The 23,231-nt window shown below is 40.2% G+C and overlaps 1 protein-coding gene across 1 annotated transcript in view; it reads left to right on the top strand.

The window, feature by feature from the left end:
* The window catches only part of MAN2B2 (mannosidase alpha class 2B member 2), a 943,157-nt gene that overhangs the window by 572,457 nt on the left and 347,469 nt on the right, over positions 1 to 23,231 (top strand). The window contains exon 11 of the mRNA XM_044062827.1: positions 17,122 to 17,387. Coding sequence (XP_043918762.1) covers positions 17,122 to 17,387 — 266 coding nt within the window. The remainder of the gene's footprint in view (positions 1 to 17,121; positions 17,388 to 23,231) is intronic.

Here is a 23,231-nt window from a genome sequence, read left to right as displayed (position 1 = left end):
TCAGCTCATACTGTGTTGTATTTTAATGGGACAGGGTGCTGCAGTCTTGAGAGTATGTCCTCCTGATGCCTAGTAGTAACTATGAACCTGTTTTCTGTTTGCCATCCATTTCTTATTGCAACATTACTGGCTGCTTACCATTTTTTAACGTAATGTAGGCAATCAATTCTTCAAGGGCAGCATGCATTGATTTGTAGATGAAAAACTGAAATATAAAATTGTTTGCTAGCAGCAACTTATCATTAGTTTCAAATCTCTTTAATGTGGAATTTAGATGATGTTTTACTTCTGCACTCTGCAGAGATTGTGCATATTGACTGATATTGGTGGATTTTAATGACATAAGTATGAGTGGCCATTTATGGTTGAAATGTTCTGAGTTGGGCAATTTTGTCATTATTGGTTCATGTGTTTTGTTTCAATGCTTACTGGCAAAATGTTTACAACTATAAATTTAACACACAGTCTAACAAGTGGTGCTGTTACTGTCATGACATCATCGCTGTCAAAAATAATAAGGCTTGTTGAGGGCAATGTGTGTGTGTATCTAAAAGCTGCAAGTTGAACGTTAGCCATATGTTTTTCATTCACTTATCAATGAGAAATCAGAAGTGTACAGAAAAGTATCTACCATTTTTGAGAGGTAGTTGGTATATGAAAAGAGTGCCTATAGCATTACTTCTGCCCGGTTACTGATGAGGCTGGTTGAGCAGCAGTGTCTGTCAAAGAGCAATATGGCTGTCTTATTTATGTGAAGACTTCACTGTCACATCTCATCTGATGATGTACCCTGTCTAAAGGGGCATGCATAGCCATCTGGGACAGTATCTTTGTGGTATTTTGTACTCAAGTACCCTGTTAGAACTCTGGATTTGTAGTGTGAATTGGTTTAAGGGAACTAACATAGGGCCATTTTCATACGGTTAACATATCCAACTTTTTAGAGGATTGTGTTGCCACAGCCTGGCAATATATGCCATTTAAGTATATCAGTAATATGCCAGTTTTGTTTCATTAGAGATTCTACATGAGCGTACCAGTCTTAAAGTTGTGATGGCTGCTAATTCATGTCTGCTAGCTGTTATTATGTATTAAAATTTAATACAATCAGGAAGGTGAATCAAAGAACTTTTGCTTGGCCTTAAAAATGTGTGCAAGGGGCCTATGATTTGAAAAAAAAACAAAGGTAAACTTAATCCACCACTGACCAGATGCATTTTCTTTGAATGTAGGTTTCAATGCTGCTTCAGTGAATGTAAGTTTTAAAGGCAAAGAAGTATTAAAGCTATGTCTGTTTATGAGAGACTGTATTGCTTGTTTAGCAAATGGCTATTAGTGTTTGTGCTGTAAAATTCGAAATAAAGGTTTTACATTAAATCCAAGTATATGTAATAATTAAAGAAGTAAAGCCGAAAACAGTATGCACACAGTGGTTTGAACAGTATTTATGGCAACTGGGAAGAAATGGAGAGATAGCCAAGTAATGGGACACCAGAATGGCTGCGTCTGTGTGTGTGTGTGGGGGGAGGCGCATGTGTGGGAGGGTACCGTATTTTGCTTTCATGTACATGTCCAGAATTTTTGACATGAAAAGTTGGCAACCCTAGGGAAAACTAGCAATTTTTTCTTAAAATTGGCACATTATAACCCAGGACAAATGGGTTCCAGACATAGTGTCACAAGGCTACAAGTTTCATTTCCATACCCTGCCAAGGGCAAATGGTTGGCCAGACCTGCCAAAAAATCAATGGACAGAGGCTCAAAAACAAGTCGCAGCTCTCATGGACATGAGGGCTATTCAACAAGTGCCACAGCAAGAGCAGGGACAAGGATTTTACTCAAGACTGTTCTTGGTACCCAGAAAGGACAAAGCATGGAGAGCAATACTAGACCTATCTATTCTAAACCCTTTCCTGGCTATACCAAAATTCAAGATGTTGACCTTACAGCAGCTTCTGCCCATGCTGGGCAGCAAGGCTTGGCTAGTGACTTTAGACCTAAACGAGGCATACCTGCATGTCCCAATCAGACAATCATGCAGAAGATACCTCAGATTCAAGGCTGGCTCAAAGCATTACCAATTCTCTGCACTGCCCTTTGGCTTATCTACTGCGCCCAGGGTCTTCACAAAGTGCCTGGCACCAGTAATTGCTTACTGCAGACAAAGAGGAATACAAATATATCCTTACTTGGGCGACTGCCTCATACAAGCAGAGAACAAGGACATTCTACTACAGCATCTGACTTTTGTGGTAAGACTTTTAACATGACTAGGATACACAGTCAACAAAAAGAAATCAAAACTAGTACACTCTCAAGAGATAATATTCCTGGGTGCAAGCTTAAATAGGTTCATAGGTTCATACTAGGCTATCTGCCCTAGGGCATTTATAAGCCTAGCCAGAATGTGTTTGGCTTTCGCCACCCATTTTAAATTTATTTTGCTATGCCCTTTTTCGAGGTTAGTATACTGTGCTTCTGTCTAATAGTGACACAGAAGTGATACCCGGGGTAAACCTACGATCTCCCATCCACTCATCAAGATTCCTCTTGAGGAGAGTCAATAAGGGACTCTGCCTAACCTGGACTGGGATTTTATTCCAGAGTGAAGGGAGCCTCTGGGTTATGAATGTGTCCCTCCAGCATGTCCTATTTATTTCAGTGCTGAGGTTCAAGTCTCTCGAGCGCATAGCTCGATGGGATTTGGATTTTCTGAGGTGCAGCATGTCCATTAATTCCGGGTTGGACATGGCTTTATACGTCAGGCACAGATCGCCTCTGAACAGGCGGTATGCCACTGAGTAGAGCTGGAGTTTCTTTAACCAGGCAGCATATGGCATCTGTTTGAGCCCTTTGATCCTCTTGGTGAGGTACTTTTGGGGTCTTTCCAGTTGCTGCAGGTGTCTGGTAAGGTACATCCCAAAAGGGCAGTGTACTCAATCATGGGCCTGATGAGGGAGGAGTAAAGAGGCACGATGGCGTCCCCTGATCTAGATGTGAATCCCTTCATGATTAGGTGGGCTATATAAAATGTTTTTCTAACCACTTTGGCCACGTGGTTGTCAAATGAGAGATTGTTATCAACTTGGGTCCCCAGGTCCCTAATTACTTCTTCTGTACTTAATGGATTACCACCTATGTGGTAATTTGTGGGCACTTTGTTTTTGCCAAAGGGGATGACTATACACTTTTTGGCATTTAGCTTGAGGCCATGGCTCTGGCACCAGTTGTCTGTTTCTATGAGGCCCTTTTGGAGGATGCTTGTGTCGGCTGGAGAGTCGATTATGGCGCCCAATTTGCAGTCATCTGCGAACTTGGTCAGCCACAGTCCTTCCGTGTTGGCCTGTACCTCCGGGAAATATATACCGAACAAGAGAGGTCCCAGGACTGAGCCTTGTGGGACACCACTTGTAACTGGTTTGGAGTCTGACATGGCTCCAGCAATTCTAATCATGTTGGTTCTGTCCTTGAGCCAATTTGCAATCCATCTAGTGACATAGGGGTTTATATTTAAGCTGGTGAGCTTATCTATAATGCCCGAGTGGGGTATTGTATCGAAGGCTTTTGCGAGGTCCAGGTAGGCTGTGTGGACCACCTTCCCCTCGCCAATGGCCTTTGGTGACTGTTTCAAAGAAATCAACCAGGTTTAAGAGGCAGGATCTGCCCTTAACAAAGCCAAACTGGGTAGGATCCAGTGTTTGTAGGTCCCCAATATCTTTATTTATGAGGTCCATGATGATCCTTTCCATAGCTTTGCAGACCAAGCTAGTCAGGCTTATCGGGCGATAGTTTTCAGGATCCGTTGAGGCACCACCTTTATGGAGAGGGACCACTGTTGCTGTACGCCACTCTTTGGGCACATATCCTGTAGTAAGGCTGAGATTGAACAGTAGTTTTATGTTTGGGTTTAGCTCTTCTTGGAGTTCATGTAGGATGCAGCCCGGGACACCGTCTGGTCCCATTGATGCTGTGTTTTTTGCTTTGGATAGGGCGGCTCTTACCTGAGCATCTGAGATGTCAGGGGGGCAGCACTCTGCTGGGATAGATATTTGCCCTTTTGGTGGGGAGGGGGGGGAGTTTGTGCTGAACCTGTCAGCTAGGATGTTGGCAATGTCTGTGAGTTCGGTGTATTTTTTGTCATATTGGACTAATTCTGAGCATATCTGGGAATTACCACCCAGGTTCCTAACATAACTAAAGAAAGCCTTGTGATTATCCTTAGTGTCCTGTGCAATTTTTCTCTCAAAGCTGGCCTTAGACAATTTTATGTGTGCCCGTAGTTTTTGCTAATACTGATCAGTGATGCCTTCCCTTTTTGGGATTTTGCTCTATCATTTAGTAGCTTCCTCCTTCTATTGTATAGTTTGTTTATGGCTGGGGTCCACCAGACAGGACGTCTGCCTTTGGAGGATTGGGTCTTGGTTTTATTTGGGATCGCATGATCCATGCATTCCTGAAGGTGTTCATAGAATGCGTTTATAAAGGATTCTGCGGTCTGGGCCGTATTTTCCACAGGCCCGGGGGCTTTGAAGGATTCCACCTCAGTTTTGAGGAGTGTGAAATTTGCTTTAGAGAAGTTTTTTACTGTGGTTTTCTGGGCATGGGGTGGGATCGGGATGTGAATATCCAGTGAGATTAGTTTATGGTCTGATCTTACCAGTGAGGGATACACTTCTGGTCTGGAGCATTGAGTCCCCATGTTGGTGATGATCAGGTCCAGTATGTTTTCCCCTCTTGTGGGAGTGGTAACAAGTTGTTCCATAGCATTTGAGTTTATAAATTCTAGGAACCTTTGGGCTAGGGTGTTGGAGCTACAGTAATGCTCCCAGTCTATGTTTGGGTAGTTGAAGTCGCCCAATATAATGGTGTTTGGAGAGACCTTCATATTTTCCAGTGTTCTCAGGAAGGCCGAGTGGGGTTCCTGGGTTTGGGAGGGTGGTCTGTAGCAGGCTATAAACTGAAAGGCAGTTTTACCCACTGTTAGTTGCACATGGATAGTCTCTGATGCTTCGTGCTTTGCCACCAACCTGGAGGTGTGGGTATCTTTGATGAATATCGATACTCCCCTCCTTTTGTGGTTCGGTCCAAGTTTTGGGGCAAAAAGCATGGTATGAGGTATAACCTGGTAGTGCTGGGGTGCTCTCGGGAGCCCTGAACCAGGTTTCTGTTACTGCACAGATATCGATGTTCTCCATGCTAAGGAGAGTTTCGAGTGCGTGCATCTTGACGTTTAGACTTCTGGCGTTGAGTAGCATTACTCTTAGTTTCTTATCCCTTGTGATACCTATGGAGGTGGGTTTGTCTTTTGAGCCTTGCCTAAAAAAGGCACTATGGGGGTAGCAAGAGCCATTGCCAATATCTGAAAGCCCAGGGGTGACAGGTGCAAGCCGTCCCTAGCGAAGCATCGTGGCTTGTCGAGCATATCATCCCAAGCTGACAGGCATTGGATCCCCTTTGAATGACACCAGTACTTAAGCCAATTGTTGAAATTGATCATCTTGTCTTCATATTGTGGCATCATTCTTGGTGAGGGTAAGATGCTACTCAAGGTCAGGGTCATACCGGCCTGGGCTACATGCTCAGAGAGCTCCTTTATGTCTCTTTTCATGTAGTCCAGGGAGGTACATCTCAGGTCATTCACACCAGCATGGACAATGACTGAGTCATATTTGTACTTGCCTTGGAGTGACCTGAGTGCTTGTGTTATATGGCGGATCCTAGTGCCCGACAGGCTGCTCACCGTGACCCTCTCCTTGTTCAGCCTGGTGAGCGGGACGTTAGTGTGCCTGACGATAGTCACCTATTACAAGTGTATCAGGTGTGTTGTTTAGTCTTAAGGGCTGTGACTGTTCGCCACACTGGCTTTGTGAGATATGTGTTGCACGTGTTTTGTTTTGGGGTAGCGGCTGCTTGGGAGGTCTGTGCTGCTTCGGCAGATCTTTATTTGGAGCCTCCGAGTATGTTTTTGTGTGATTATGTGTTTGGTTTGCAGTCGTGGTAGGTCTATGTGAGACTGGAATTGTAGTGAGTGGGGTTTCCTTCTCCTCCTGACTGGTTATGCCAGTACTGAGTTGAGAGAGCTTAGACTCCAGTTTGGCTATATGGTTGCATCTCTCACATGTGTTGGAATTTGTTGGAGGGAGGAGAGGGTTGTCTGTGTACATGAGGCAGTTGTAACATTGCCTCAAGATTCCCAGATTCACCAGCTGGACCGGAGAGGAGATTGACAACTCACCTTTGGACATGCTAGAATAATATTGGGAATTCCTTAATAATTGAAAACCAGGGCCAGTGGGGAGTGAGGTTGTAGTGCTTTTAATTTTTAGTGCAGACTTATATAATTGCTTTAGTGAGCAAGTGCCAGGTAACTTAAGTGCAATGTGTTACAGGTAACTTAAATGCAAAAACGACAAACAGTAACTTTCTTTCAAGTGAAACAAGGAAATAAGTACAGTAAGCAATGCAGATATCACTAGTTATCCACAGAAGCGCTGAGAAGCCGCGTATTAGGTGGAATTAGCGTTCCAGGGAAATAACAAGCAAACAAACAACAAGCATATAAACAAAGCTAGATTCAGCAGGCCTGGATCTAGTCTATGCTACAGCAAACAAGGTGTACCAATTTCAGTAAGATACAGTTCAAATATTCAGGCACTATAAACCTTTAACCAGAAATTCCCAGCTCAGAAGGGCAGATTCCAGTCTCTTCTCCCACAAGAGTGCAGACCACAAACCTTCTTAATGTAAAATAACTGGCCTGAAGCCCAAGTGCTTAAACCAGAACTAATACACTTTAAGAATAACAGACACTGGGCTCTCAGTCAGCAGTTCCCAACTTAGAAGGATGAAAGCTACCTGTCCTGCCACCACAGTGCATGCCACAAACCTTCCTAATGTATAACAACTGGTCTGAAGCCCAAGTGCTTAATCCAAAAGACTTAGAATGATAGCTACACTTTAATCAAGTTACTACCAAGCAGTAATAAATACAATTGAATACTTTAGAGAATGCTTGGAGGATTAGTGCTCAAGTTACACAAACAAAGCTAGATCCAGCAGGCCCGAATTCAGTCTATGCCACAGCAAACAAGGTGCACCAACTTCAGTAAGAAGCAGTTCAGATATGCATGCACTATAAGCCTTTAACCAGAAATTCCCAGCTCAGAAGGGCGTAGTCCAGCCTCTCCTCCCACAAGAGTGCAGACCACAAACCCTCTTAATGTAAAATAACTGGCCTGAAAGCCCACGTGCCTAAACCAGAATTAATCCACTTTTAGAATAACAGACACTGAGCCCTCAATCAGCAGTTCCCAACCTAAAAGGATGTAAGCTACCTGTTCTGCCACTACAGTGTAGACCACAAACCCTCTCAGTGCAAAACAACTGGTCCGAAGCACAAGTGTTTAAACCAAAAGGCTTAGAATGAGTTACACCAAGCAGTAATAAATACAATTGAGTAATTTTAAAATGATGCAAAAGCAAAAAAAGTAGGTAGAAACACAAGTACAGTAAAAGCAGATGAAATTTTTTTTTTTTTTTCTGAATAAGTGCTGAGATGAAAGAAACAGATTTGAGTGCTGAAACTAGAAAACTGGCTAGTTATAAGAAAGAAAGAGAAAAAAAAAACTAAGCTAGAAGGCTTCCCTCCAACACAGAAGGGCTTGGGGGCTCAGAAGTCTACAAATAGTCTGTACCACTTAACAGGAAAGGCAGGAAACAAGATTAATTTTTTTTTTCTGTTTCCCAGATGCTCTCTTTGTGCACAGTAGGAGTGCCTGAAATCAGAATATGATCTCACTGCACTCAGTTGAGTGAGCAAATGAGATGGGCCCAGAAGGAGTATCCAAACACAAATTCACAAGAGGGGCGGGCAGTTGCAAGGCCACTAAGATTAACACCAAAACAAAAACAGGGAGGGTAGATGGGACTAACTGAAGAGCAGAGTCAAAACTTCCAGTTCAGTTAATATTCCTTCCACACAGTTAAAATCAATTTAAATACTGTATTTTTTTGAAAAAAAGAGCAGATAAAGGTACTTAAATTCTCTTATACGTCCAGTTGAATACAGCAAGTCCTTAGCCGGCCAAAGCTGAGGTTTTTAAGCAGAAAATATTTCACACTGTGCCACTTAAATAGGCAAGGACAGGAAATCAAAGAATGTGACTACCCCCACACCTGTAATTACTAGCAAATAAAGTTCAGCAAACACTGACTAACTTCCAGTTCAGTTAATATTCCTTCCACACAGTTAAAATCAATTTAAATACTGTATTTATTTGAAAAAAGCAGATAAAGGTACTTAAATTCTCTTATACGTCCAGTTGAATACAGCAAGTCCTTAGCCGGCCAAAGCTGAGGTTTTTAAGCAGAAAATATTTCACACTGTACCACTTAAATAGGCAAGGACAGGAAATCAAATAATGTGACTACCCCCACACCTGTAATTACTAGCAAATAACAAAGTTCAGCAAACACTGACTAACTTCCAGTTCAGTTAATATTCCTTCCACACAGTTAAAATCAATTTAAATACTGTATTTTTTTGAAAAAAGAGCAGATAAAGGTACTTAAATTCTCTTATACGTCCAGTTGAATACAGCAAGTCCTTAGCCGGCCAAAGCTGAGGTTTTTAAGCAGAAAATATTTCACACTGTACCACTTAAATAGGCAAGGACAGGAAATCTAAGAATGTGACTACCCCCACACCTGTAATTACTAGCAAATAACAAAGTTCAGCAAACACTGACTAACTTCCAGTTCACTTAATATTCCTTCCACACAGTTAAAATCAATTTAAATACTGTATTTTTTTGAAAAAAAAAGAGCAGATAAAGGTACTTAAATTCTCTTGTACGTCCAGTTGAATACACCAAGTCCTTAGCCGGCCAAAGCTGAGGTTTTTAAGCAGAAAATATTTCACACTCTACCACTTAAATAGGCAAGGACAGGAAATCAAAGAATGTGACTACCCCCACACCTGTAATTACTATAGCAATAACCCACGCCTGGGTGTGAGTAATGCTGGATTTACCCACGGTTGGCGTCGCCCGAGGGACCAAACAAAGCCAACCGTGGGTAAATACAGCATTACCCACACCCAGTAGTGGGTTATTGCTATTATACCATGACATTATTTAAGAAAAGAAACTATTACTTTTCTTAAATAATGGCATAGTATAATGCCTGTTTACTGCCCTTCCGCAGATGTCTGGCATCCGCGGCAGTTCTGATGTACTGCGCGCCTGCGCAGTACATCAGAGCTGTGGGCAAAAGCAAAGGAGAAAGCAAGATCTCCGTTGCTTTTTTTTACTGTTTTCGCTATGTTAAATGGGTTTAACATAGCGAGACAGTTTTAAAATAAGCAACGGAGATGTCCGTTGCTTATTTTAAAACTGTCTCGCTATGTTAAACCCATTTAACATAGCGAAACAGTAAAAAAAGCAACGGAGATCTTGCTTTCTCCGATGCTTTTTTTTTTTAAAACCTGTCTCGCTATGTTAAATGGGTTTAGCATAGCGAGACAGCTTTAAAATAAGCAACGGAGATCTCCGTTGCTTATTTTAAAGCTGTCTCGCTATGCTAAACCCATTTAACATAGCGAGACAGTGTTTTAAATGTAGAGTTATACTAATGGAAAAAAGTCCGGGCGACCGGACCTTTTTCCGTTAGTATAACTCGATTTACAATGTGCACGCTGGCCAATCAGCGTGCACGTTTTGGGGGGGTCATGGTATAATAGCAAATAACAAAGTTCAGCAAACACTGACTAACTTCCAGTTCAGTTAATATTCCTTCCACACAGTTAAAATCAATTTAAATACTGTATTTTTTTGAAAAAAAAAAGAGCAGATAAAGGTACTTAAATTCTCTTATACGTCCAGTTGAATACAGCAAGTCCTTAGCCGGCCAAAGCTGAGGTTTTTAAGTACAACTGCCCAGAGGGCTTATCTCACTCCAGACAAACAAAGGCAACTGACTACCTATTTAAGGAAATGGCAACAAAGGCCCAGTTATCTGCAAGAAAAATTCTGCATGCTTTGGGCTTCATGGCATCCTGCATCTTATTAATTCCATATGCAAGACTGCATATGAGGAAAATTCAGTGGTACCTAAAAAGTGTCTGGACACAGCATTGCCACAGTCTGGAAACAATGATTACTCTAATTCCCTGCCTGCAAGAGGAATTTCGATGGTGGGCAAAGGCTTGTCACCAAAACAAGGGACAGCCATTCACATTACCCCCAGCCAGGCAGAGGCTAACGACGGATGCATCAGATTATGCCTGAGAGGCACACATGGCAGGAAGAGGCATTCAGGGCACCTGGTCCACAAACCAAAAGCATCTACATATTAATCAAAAAAAGATGCTAGCTGTTCAGAATGCCCTGACAACCTTCAAGGACCTATTTCATCTGGGACAACTACTGATAAAGACAGACAACACCACAGTCATGTGGTACATAAACAAGCAGGGGGGCACTCATTCTTATCCCCTGTCAAGTCATGGCTTTATGGGACACAGCATTGACTTACCAAGTTCATCTGCAGGCACAATTCCTGCCAGGAAAGGAAAATACTCTGGCAGACGAACTAAGCAGAAACCTCATGGATCCCCACGAGTGGCACCTGGATCTACAAGTCTTCAGCATGATAATGAAATGAGGATGCCCGGACATAGATCTATTTGCCTTCCCTCAAAACACTCAACTAAAAAGATTCTGCATAAAGACTTATCACAGACAAGCTTGGAAAGTGGACACCTTATCTTTCAACTGGACAAACCTATCAGTATATGCCTTTCCTCCACTACCTCTCCTCCCCAAGGTACTCTTAAAGGTCAGGCAGGAGAAACCAAAAATGATCCTGATTGCCCCAGACTGGCCACGCCAGTACTGGTATCCGATCTTAAGGAACTTGTCCCAATGCCCAGCCTGGACCCTACCTCAAATACCTCATCTACTGTCCCAGCAAAACAGTCAGATTCTGCACAGCCAACTCAGGACCCTAAACCTGGCAGCATGGCGGATAATGTAGCCATACAAACTACACCTCTCAGTAAAGCTGTGTTGGATGTCATTTTAGAAGTCAGAAGGCCTAGTACTAGAAAATCCTATGCTGGGAAATGGAAGAGATTTTGCGCTTGGAACTGATACAGCTGTCCCAAATATTCCTCCAATTTTTCAATATTTAACTGAGATGCTGGACAAAGGCTTATCTTTTTCATCAATTAAAATCCATCCCTCTACCATTTCGGCTCATTACAATACAGAGCCACCACTCTTTTCTCATCCTTTATTAAGGCAGTACCTCAGAGGAGCCAATAACTTAAGGTCTCCAAGGAGAACGCCAATACATGCATGGGACCTCAATTATGTCTTGGAAAACTCACCTTACCTCCTTTTGAGCCAGCTGCTACTGCGGACATAAGGTTCTTATCTTGGAAAACAGCTCTGCTCCTAGCAATAACTTCTGCAAGATGAGTTTCAGAGCTACAGGCTCTCATGGCTGTGGAACCCTTTATCATTTTCTATCCAGACAGGGTCTCTGAGAACAAACCCTACATTTATGCCTAAGGTGATATCCAGTGTAGCCCTTAACCAAACAATTCATTTGCCAACTTTTTATCCAAATCCACAGAACAAGGAGGAGAAAATTGTGCATTCTTTGGACGTACACAGACAACTTAGATTCTACTTGGACAAAACTAAGGTTTTCAGAATGACAGAGCAATTACTAGTGGCATATGCCACAGCATCACAAGGAAAAGCTATCTCCAAGCAGACTATTTCAAAGTGGATAGGTCACTGTATTCATTTCTGCTACTCACAGCATGGCAAACCAATGCCTAAGGGCACTAGGCCACATTCAACCAGAGCTGCAGCCACTTCTGCAGCCTTTCTCAGGGGAGTACCAACCAAAGACATTTTGGAGGCTGCTACTTGGAGTTCAGTGCATACCTTTACAAAACATTACAATCTGCCTCTTTACTCTAAATCTAGGGTAGGCTTTGCCACTGCAGTTCTGCAGGGCCTCATAGCCGCTCCTAATGCTGTTTAGCTCCAGCCCCCCAGCCATAGCTTTGGAACTCAACCCAAATGTAATGACTGCAACAGTGAACACGAAGAACATAGTACAGTTGTGTACACTTACCATAAATGTAGATGTTCGAGTGTATTCACTGTTGCAGTCCAGGTTACCAACCCGCCATCCCCCTTATTTTTTCTGGAACTTATCTTTACTTCTCTAATCTATACAACCTAGGTGGTGTATTTGCTTATAGATGAAGGTAAAGCTTATTTTGGTGCATGTATTTTTATTTACATAATTTTAGTCTACCCTTTTGGGGGCACCTGACATCTGGAGCAAGAAAAACTAAATAAAATGGGGTTGGCTGCATCTTTTATACTCCTGACGACATGACGTCAGGGAAGAGGTGACAGCAATCGACACAGGACCCAAGACTTTGGAATTCAGGCCGACTGAGGGCAGCCTGCCAGCAGGATAACCCAAATGTAATGACTGCAACAGTGAATACACTCAAACATCTACATCTATGGTAAGTGTACACAACTGTACTTTCCCCTTCCTCTGGCCTCACCTGCTAGATCGACCATGGATCCTCAATCCATCCCCAACGTTGATTTCCCATCCACAGGGTCTGACTCATCCCAATCAAACAACCCTGAAGCTGACAGCTTGGTTTCTCCACTTCCTATGATTGCCAGGCAGGATAACCTCTCGTCCCCGGTGCGCAGTATTCTTATCGCATCTCATAAATCATCCACCAGACTAATCTGTCTCAGCAAATGGAAAAGGTTTTCATTACGCGCAGCGAATAAACAATTAGACCCCTTGTCAGCCCCAGTTTTGGTGGTTTTGGATTACTTATCACATCTTTTCCAATCTGGGATATCAGCCTGTACTATTCGTGTTCATTTAGCTGCCATTTCTAATTTCCACATTGGTTTTCAGGATTCTTCACTCATGTCACATAGACTCTGTAAGACTTTCTTGAAGGGTGTTTTTCATCTAAAACCTCCCTTTAGAGAACCAGTACAACTTTGGGATTTAGCCTTGGTTCTACAAGCTTTAACAGCTTCCCCCTTTGAACCTGCATCGTCATTTCATTTAAAGTACCTCTCTTGGAAAACTTTGTTTCTGGTTGCAATCACATTGGCCAGACATTTATCAGAACTGCCAGCCTTATGCATTAAACGTCCCTACCTTATTTTCCATAAAGATAGAGTATCACTGAGAACTAATTCTTCCTTTTTACTCAAAGTGGTGTCAGAGCGGTCTATCAACCAGTCTGTTGATCTCCCAGTATTTTCTTCCTAATCATTCTAACAAGGGAGACTATTGCCTGCACTCCCTGGATGTTCACAGGCAAGTACGATTTTATCTGGACAGAACAAAATCTACCCGTAATTCAGACCAACTATTTCTGGCCTTTTCTGGACCAAGGTTAGGTTATCCTGTCTCAAAAGTTACATTGGCATCATGGTTGCAAAATTGCATTACCTTTATCTACAACAAGAACAATCTCACCTTGCCTCACAGAGTGAAAGTCCATTCTACAAGGTCTATAGCAACTTCAGCAGCTTTCCATGCTAAGGCTTCCCTCAAGGATATTTGCTCAGCTGCGACTTGGACCAAACCTCATACTTTTATCCTGCATTACAAGTTGGATTTGGCGTCCAGAGGTAGAGCTTCTTTTGGCCCCATGGTTCTCAGGAATGTCCTTCCATGAGGGCCACCCAGGGATACAGGTAGCTGGGGACTTTGTCCCATCAGTAAGGAATGAATGAAGATTAACAACATCAGATAAGGAAGTTATGTCTTACCATAATGTTCCATCTGTGTTGTTGATCTTCGTTCATTCATTACTCCCCACCCTCCGTCCCCCTCCGGAGTTTCCTGTTTGGTCTCATATACTCCTTTATTGTAGGACTATTATGACCAGAGGTAGCCTCTACTTTTGTCTATCAACTTGCAGACTCGATCTGAGGTAACAGAGCAGAGCATTCTGGGTAGGATCTTGGCTTGAGAGTTTTTGGCTGATGCGAGCTTTCTATGAAGCTGGCTCAGTTCCGAGGACGGAATCGATAACCATTCAGTAATGAATGAACGAAGATCAACAACACAGGTGGAATGTTATGGTAAGACATAATTGCTTTCTCCTGTACCATTTCACAAGGCAGGGGTACATCAGCCCTCAGCAAGTTGATATAATAGAAACATTTATAATGTTTGTTCATAAGTTCATTGGTAAAGTACTAGGCTAGCTGCGGGTTATTTTAAGTGTAGCCAGTTTCCCTTTTTGTGCTTGAATTAACCTATCTCATTTGGTTAGAGATTAGCCTTACCCATCTCATGGTCAATGATTATATATAGTACCCCTAATAAGAATAACTAGGATAATACCATAGATAGTTTGAGGGACCCATGCATGAGATAAAGCATTTAGGAGGTGTTTTTGTCCATTAGTAGTACAGAGGGCAGCCTTGGGGTAAATTATCTGCTTCCCATCCATAGATGCAAATTACACTTGAATATGGCCGGGGATGAACTTTGTTTTATGTGGATGGGAAGTCTGTTCCAGGGTAGCAGTATCCTCTAAGAGATGTACCTGTCCCTCCCAACCTGATGATGTTTTAGAAAAGTTTTAGATCCCTAGATTGAGCACTTCTGATGCCATTTAACTTGCTGATGTGTAGTAAATCTATCAGCACTGCTTTGAAGGATGCCTTGTATGCCAGACAAAGGTCACTGTTTAGCAGTCTGTAGGATACTGAGTGTAGTGCATGGCTTTGAGTCAGTACATGTAGGACATGTTGTTTAGGCCTTGTATCCTTTTAGTAATTTATTTATTTAATTTTTTGTTTTACATTTATTTACTGGGAAGTTCCGACTGGACAAGAATCCTTTTTCAGTGGAGGCCCGTAGAGAAAAGCTTCACATTTACAACAAACAAATAACAGAAAACTTAGCTATTTATGTAGTTGCCAATTTCTACCATATTTACTGTAAATGAAGTTGATAATCAGCAGGATGGACCATTACCTTAACATGTTAGTGAAAGACTATACATATCCAATATAGTTTCTATGTAAGGATTCAGTGTCAAAGAAAGTAATTCGTCTACAATTTTCTATCATTATAAACTTCAGTTGTTAACGTGTCTATCATACAGCAATTAATCATCTGATTTGGAATACAAATATATATATATATATATATATATATATATATATATATATATATATATATAAACAGAAAAACTAAGAACTTCATTGGTGAGCTCAGTTACAATAATTTTTAAAAATCATGAAACACAGGTAGTGTTCCAAAGCAGCAACTTTTTATCTGTCACAAACAAGTGATCCTCAGTAACAAAAAATCTGAAATGTATAATAGTGTAAAGGTGTAATGTAGGACTAGTTAGTTTTACTTTTTAACTTTTACATAGTTTAGATAAGTTGAATCGGGTATGTTTATTTACTGTTTGGTAACAGGGTGGGTGAACTGGTCCATCGACCTTTTTGAGTCATGACCTGGACTCGTAGGAGCAAAGATGACAGTGTGTGTCAAACAGACATAATACAAAAAGTGCACAGTATTTACAATATCATTAAGCATGCAGTGTTTATAACTGACGTAAATTGTACAATAAGACAAGTGTAAGGCATATTATTTACAATATCATTAAGCATGCAGTGTTTATAACTGACGTAAATTGTACAATAAGACGAGTGTAAGGCATATTATTTACAATAATATTAAATGTTAACTTTCTGAGTACATCAGTACATTGATGAGATAAAGAATAGTTGCTGTTCATCAGTTATACAATATTTTATAAGATATATTATGTTTGAAATGCCTATTCATTAGCTGTTGCCCCTAAAGTATTTGCTAGTGGGTTCATCTGTTAGCTACAGTTTGTCAGTAATACCGTTTTTTAGTTAGCTATTTGAGATCATTATTTAAGCTTTGTGTTCTGCTTTTATTTTGTTTCACTTTTTATTCTAACTTTTTCTAATAAGAACTAAGCTTTTTTCTTGAAAGTGATTTGGGTTGGCAGTGTTTTGTGCATTTGTGTGTGCATGTGTTGCTTTTTTTTTTTTTTAACAATGAACTGATTAAAAAATGCAATGCATGCTTTACTTTATTTTATTTTGGTATATTTAAAGTAAGTGTAGATTTGTGTTTGAGAGGTGTTGTGTGTTTTGCATGTACGCTGTATAAAATTTTGCATTAACATTTATTGAGTAACATAAATATGGTGAGATTAGGGGAATTTTAGTAGCATTGATGACTCTGCAAGGATGTCGATGAGCCAGTGATGAAATGCTAGGAGTGTGCAAATAAACTTTTGTAGAGTGCAGGAGTATAGTTAAATTAAAACATCTTCAAAATAGTGTGTGTGCGTGTGTGTGTGTGCATGTGTGTTTTATCACATCCTTTATTCAGCGTCTTCTTTTAGGATAAAATGTTAACACTCCATATTTGTGCATATCTTCAGATAAGTGAGGGAAGAAGGTGCTTCATCCAACAAGTTAGGACTGTCTTGATGTCTCTTGTGTAGTTGTAATCTCCTGTTTGTAGCGTTCTCTGTATGTTTGTTTTATGTACCAGAAAGTAATATTCATAGTCTGGGACTTTGTAAATCGTTTTTGTTTATTGCCTCATTTCACTGAGCTTCCACAGATCCCTGTGGAGCTCCTGGGTGCTTTAGCCATCAATTTCTTGTTCATGGGTATGGGATTATTGAAGGGGGGCTGACTTGCTATTTCTTGGTCAGTTTGTCACCTTTGTGTGCATATGTACGTGTATATGTTTGAATAAATTAATGATTATGTGCTGGTCTTATTTTCTTTCATTATGCTGTCACTGTAGTTTGTGTCTGATGGGGAAATGGAAGAGGTAATTGCCCTTATGCATGCATTATCTAAGTATGTCTGAATTGGTAATTCTCCAGAACAGACCTTTCTGAGCAGTACTGGAATCATCCAGTTACTTCCAGTAGGTTTTTATGAAGATAAATCAGCATGTGTATTTATACAAGTTAGGATGTAACTTTGAGGGTTCTGTAGCTAATTTCTACATCTTATTTTTCAGGTCCAAAAAGAATCCAATTCTTCTTCTAGCTACATTGCATATGTGCTTGTATCTCTGAAAGGTCTGAGCTATGCAACATATACTATCAAATCAGGGAATACTACAGTTCACAACACATCCACCTGCATTGGAAACGTTGTCGGCTTTGAGAGACAGATGTTAAAGAAGGGGAAGAATCGTGGAAAGAAGCTGCTTCCTGTGATGAATAGCTGCTACACATTGATGTTTGATCAAGATACTAACTTACTGCACAGTATTATGGACCGGTAATAGCTTTCACTCCAATTAATAAGTTGTGTAGGGTAACGCATGAGCTGAGCTGGAATATTTCACTGTTTCTAAGTCTACGATGCATCACCTGATTTTTTTAATATAGTTTTAGTGAGCAGGTAATACAGAGAGAGCACACAGTTTAGCCTAAGTGGCTAGGACTCTCCTGTGGCTGATTCCCTCAATTTCCAATGATAAATTGCTTGATTCTGAACAAGTTACTTAATGAGAGGTTGCTCCCCCCTCCAAAAAATGATTGCGAGTAGATGGTGCTTAGATGGCAGAATACAGAGTGGTCATTCTAAGAATATTATCTCCCCACTGGCATATCCTATAGTGGATTGATTGCCCATACGTTTTTTTATCCCTAGTCTCCTGCTGACCATCTGACTCTGCCCTCCTGGCTGCACATTTGACCCCATTCATTTCCAGAAGGTGAGAGCCCTCGAGCCCATTCAAAACTGCAGGACAGGAGCTGAGAACTATGAACTAAAAAGGTCATTTTCATGATAGGAATAGGCTTACCCAGGATGATCAAGCTGCTGTGTTCACTCACTCCCATCCTTCCTGACTGGTCCAACCAGTAACCATGCTGCTAATTAAACATGGTTTTTCTGGTGTACAATCTTTAAGTGGGGGCCAGACTTGATTTTGACATTGTTTATACTGTGTTATTGACTGTTGGGTATATATGAACTAAGTATTTTTTAGATTATAAATCTATTCTTCCATTGGTGGCCCTTGCTTCTTTTGGGGGAGGATAAAACAAGTCTGGAAATGTTATGTTGGCTAAGGGTCCATCTGCTTCTGTGTTTTGCATGGTGAAGGACAGAAAGCACTTTTTTGATTCCAAGGGGTGGTGTAAGGACCTTTCTGTGATGTGCTGGAAGTTCAGTTTAAAACTCTTAAAAATGTGAGACAAGATTTCTTCTAATATGTCACTTCCAGATAGATTTTATGTTGATTTGCTGATCCCCAGCCCACCTACCGACAGATGTAGCCTATGTTGATTTACTGATTTCCAGCTCACCTACCTCACATATTTCAACTCCGCGTGTTTGTAATTTCTGAAGTTTCCAAGCGTACGTCTGTTGTGGTGTCTAACATGGCTGAAGCTGCGGATGTACAAAGCTAGCTGTATGAGAGTTGTATGATTGCAAATGTAATAAGTATTGAAGAGAATGGGATTAATAAGACTAATGGTGATGAAGATCATTGATTTGTAACAATTGAAAGATCAGATATTACTGAATTAGAAGTTGAGGAGAATTCAGTTCTGGTCAGAAAAGATTTCCTTGTAGTTGAAGATGCATTTATTAGAGGCACTGATACTTACATTTGCAGAGACGATAATGAAAATCGAATAATGTTACACTCGCAGGAGAAAAAATAGGAGATGTGAGAACGGCCTTGGAACACCTTAATGTTAAAGAAGTATGGATCTGTTTGTTTTTTTATTCACGTTGGTACAAATGATATAAAAAGGTTTCCTATTATATATTTTTTCAAATTTTTCTTGATCTTGTCCCACACTATGCTTAATATGTTTGTCCAGATTGTTTATTTCAGTTTTCAAACTTGGAGTTCGACCTCACTTCCATTTCTTATATTTTTTGTCTGTCACCTTAATCAGGTATATTTTTTGCACTCAATTTCGCTTTCAAAACTTTCCACATTCTCTCTGCAGTTTTTCCGCTGAACACATCACTCTAGTTAGTTTTACATATTGACTGTTTTGTTTCCATATAATCTGCAACTAATCTTCTGTGCATGGGTTTAGATTTCAGTTTGGCAGAATTATCTAGCAACAAATTAACCTTTATAACCCCATGATCACTGCACATCAACGGTGGTAAAACTTGAAGTAATTCCTTTAGGAACACCAAAATGTCTAGTATGTTCTGTTCCCTTGTGTTTATTTATTATTTTACAGTCTGAAACAATTGTTGTTCCTAAACATACATTGTGAATAATTTCCTTACAAATGTTGAATCAATATTATTCCAGTCCCCAGTTAATATTATTCTTCCCTCCTGTGTTTCATGTAAGAAATGTATGAATTCCTGTAGGTCATCAGCACTTTGGTGTTCTGTACACTCCAACAATTGTTATTTGTTCCAGGGTTGTCGTTATTGTCACAGTTACACAATCTTTAGTATTGGTGTTATCACTGAACTTGTAATAATGACATGTCTTGTAAATATCTTTAATCCCTATTGTAGCACCTCCTCCTGATTTTTTGTTAGAATGCCTGTTACAGTAAAAACATTTATACCATGACAGAACTGGTTGCAGTCATTGTTCTTTAACCATGTTTCACAAATAATAACATTATTCTTGTGGAAACGTAGCAAATTTTCATATAAAAAAATAGTATTAATGTTCCTAGTATTAACAACAATCAGAGAGTCATCAAATGTTGCTATCTGTCAACTGCTAAATTTTAAACCTGGAAAACATCCTGCCAAATATTGCAAAATATCTCCTGCCAAACGCATACATCATATCTGAACAAATGTGCCCAGAACTAGGTTTGGATGCTCTACACATTTCCATTTTTTAAAAGAGCACATTTGTTTAGGTATTTACTCAAAAAATCTTTTCATTCATGGTGCCCTGACTATCCTTTCTATATGCGATTTGTGAAAAGTACATCTTAACACCAGTACAAGCTATATTATATAAGAGGTGCTGTAAGTTCCCTGCTAACAGTCAGAGAGTCCTTGCAGATGATCTTTTGTACCGACATGAAAAATCAGATCCATACTTCCTTACATTAAGGCATTTCAAGGCTTGTCTTGCATCTTCTATTTTTTGCTCTTGGCAAGCATAACACTAGTAGATGTTCATTAGGTCAAGGAGAATTTGTAAGGGAATTCCTGCTGTATAAAGGAGAAATAATTCTTTTGTTGGGAGTTTGAATTAGCTCTTTTTAAGGGTACTGCCTCAGGAAATTTTGTTGCATACTCAGTGATTGCTGGGACACACTAATGACCCGTACTCAGTTTTGCAAGTGAACCTGTAGTATCCATTGCTGGTCTTTCAAATGAGACTTCCATACAACATGTAAAGGTATAAAAGTCATCCCCCCACAAAAAAGATAAAATAAAATCTGGGAGGGGTGTACCTTGGACTTGAACTAGAGTCCGGTGATGGGAGATGGAGATGAACAGGAAGAACACCAGCAACACAGAAATTAGTGAATAAATGTGAGGTTATAACACACTAATCACAAATGTGAAATATGGTTTTACAAGAAAAATTGGCTAAGAAAGATTGGATTTTTGTTGACTTTGTTAAACTTGTATCTGGACTAAAAAGAATATACCCTACTTTGTCATTAATGTTTGGAAGAACAGTGGAAAGAAAAAAAAAATAACTATGTAAAAAATTTGTTTTTAACAGTATTTGTATAAAATATCTCATAATATAAATTGCATGTTATATAGTACAGCAGATTTGTGTAATATGTAGTCAGGGGTATCTAAAATGAGGCAGTGAGGGTGAGTCTTTTCTGTGATTGGTGTATGAGATAAAGATATTGAAGTAAACAAGTCTTTTTTAGGTTTAGACATTACAGTGTAAAAAAGGAAGAAAGGCTTGACAAAAGCATGTTTAAGTTAATATTCTGTAATCCTGGGCTCCTCGGGTGGGGTATGGGGTATAAAAGTGCACTGATTATGATATATGCGTATATTTCAAGTTGAGATATTTTCTCTTACTTTTGCATAGGTGAATGTCTGGATTAATGGCTTTGGCTTAATCTATAAGTATGCGGTTTTCAAAAATGAAAAAAAAAAAAGCATTGTGAATACATGAGAAGTTTTCCTGTAGCAAATACATGTTCAGTGTAAGTCGAGAAGTCTTCTGCAGCTGAGGGCAGTTGTACATTCTTTTCCATGGAGATAAACTGACTACAGGTGCAGGCAGTAAATCTTGTGAGGTATGTACATTGTTTGCTGAGGGAAATTTAAAATTAAAAGGTACAAGAGTGACCAGCTTAGTAGAAAGTAAAGTTTGAAGTTATTGGAAGTGAATAAGAGAAAGCAGTTTTCCTGGTAACTAAATACCACACCATATTTGTTAGAATACTGTATAATTTAGTTTTATTAAGGTAAAAGTTATTGTTTTCTGAAAGCACTGAAGCTGTTTTTCACATCTGGGAGGGGAACAGAGATAAGAAAAGAACAGGCAGAAATTTATGTAAGTGGGAGGACAGGCTTATAATGTGTGCTTTAGCATGAATAACATTAATCTCACATTAATTAATGCTGGTGGGTACATCTGTTGATTGTGACAATTGCTCCTGTCTATAGGGTTAAACTTCATTATTTGAAGATGTACATAGTTCTGTGTGTGTTTGTTTTCATTTAATAGGTTATGGGGTGTTTTGTGTGGGTGTGAGTGTTTTGTTTGATGTTTTTCATTAAAACAAAAAGCCTTGAAAATGTGACCGGTTCAAATGGAAATGACAGGAAAAAGTTGTATAGAAGATCAACCTGCCAAAATGCTTTGAGTATAACATTTTTTCCCCATTAATCGGCTATTCAATATGCAGTGTTTTTTGGCTTGAATAGTTGTTTTACTATTGCATATTCTTTATACACTTGTAATATATGGTTTACCTTTGAATGTGTGAAAACACATTCGTCGAAGGTGCACATCCGCAAACCATTTACATGAAAACCAAAGCGATGACTTCCTGAAATGTTAAATAAATATCGACTTTCGACATTTCCAATCACTCCACTGCCAAAATAAGTGCTACCATGGGTCAAAAAGGGGGCAAGATTGTGGAATTCGGAGCTTCATTATTTTCACAGTTTCAGAATTTCGCGGTTTGCAGTTCGCACCAACAGTTTTGAAGATGTTGCCATTGAACATTCAAAGGTAAACAGTAATATATAGTGTGTACACCCCCCCCCCCAAGTGTGGCTATCCCATTCCCAGCTTAATTTAATTAAGAATTGTATTTGCAACAGTTTCTGATTCCACTGTGCTAAGTTGAGGAGTACAGAATGACCTTAAGGTTATACTCTTCAATGCTGTGTCTGTAACCTTATATATTCTACTACTGTGCTACCAATACTTAACTGGCCCCATAACAAGCCTTTTAAATAGATTTGCTGCTGGATCACTGATAGTGTTTTTCTGAGTACTTGCCTGAAGATTCTCAGTCTCTGGGGTGTCATCCCGCTCCATTCGCCCTCCAGGCGCACTTCCTTCCCCTACTCTTCCCTCAAATCTCAACCGCTGCCTACTACCTCAAAATTTAAACCTAACCACATCCCTTCCTCTGTTAGCTCCACCCTCCTCATCCATACACTCCATCTGTCAACCTATTTTTATTAATGTCACAGTAGCATCCTATCTACATACTACTCCCGTTCTTTGCTACTCTCCTCCAAATAGCCACGTAGGTAGTTCTTCTGATTACCTCTCCTTTTTTGTTTGGAACTCCGGTCCGCTAATGTTTGGTAGTGGATTTTTACGTGCCGAGTTACCAGCCCTGACGTACAACCTTCAATGAAGGCATGTCCATTCACGCATGCCTCCACACAGAAGATGCTCTAGCTGAGAATTGAATGCGACAACATCTTGCTGTGAGGTGACAACGCTACCGCAGCACTACTACCGCGGGTTTCTCTGATTACCTCTCTAATAATCCTTAATCTAAAATGATTCTCCTTACTCTCCTAATTGCTGTTCTTCTCTCTTCACTTTCTTCATATCTAGTTCCTATCTGACCTATGCTAAGCTCTCCTACTGACACTACCTCTTACACCAATAATACAAATCACTACTCCCTACCCATCACTGCTCATCTGTTTCCCACAGAC

Source organism: Protopterus annectens, chromosome 2.part1 (genome assembly GCF_019279795.1).
Source record: "Protopterus annectens isolate FY-2018-M chromosome 2.part1, PAN1.0, whole genome shotgun sequence".
NCBI lineage: Eukaryota > Metazoa > Chordata > Ceratodontiformes > Protopteridae > Protopterus > Protopterus annectens.
The sequence above is the reverse complement of the archived record's forward strand: the minus strand, read 5'-3'. Positions and strand labels throughout refer to the sequence as shown.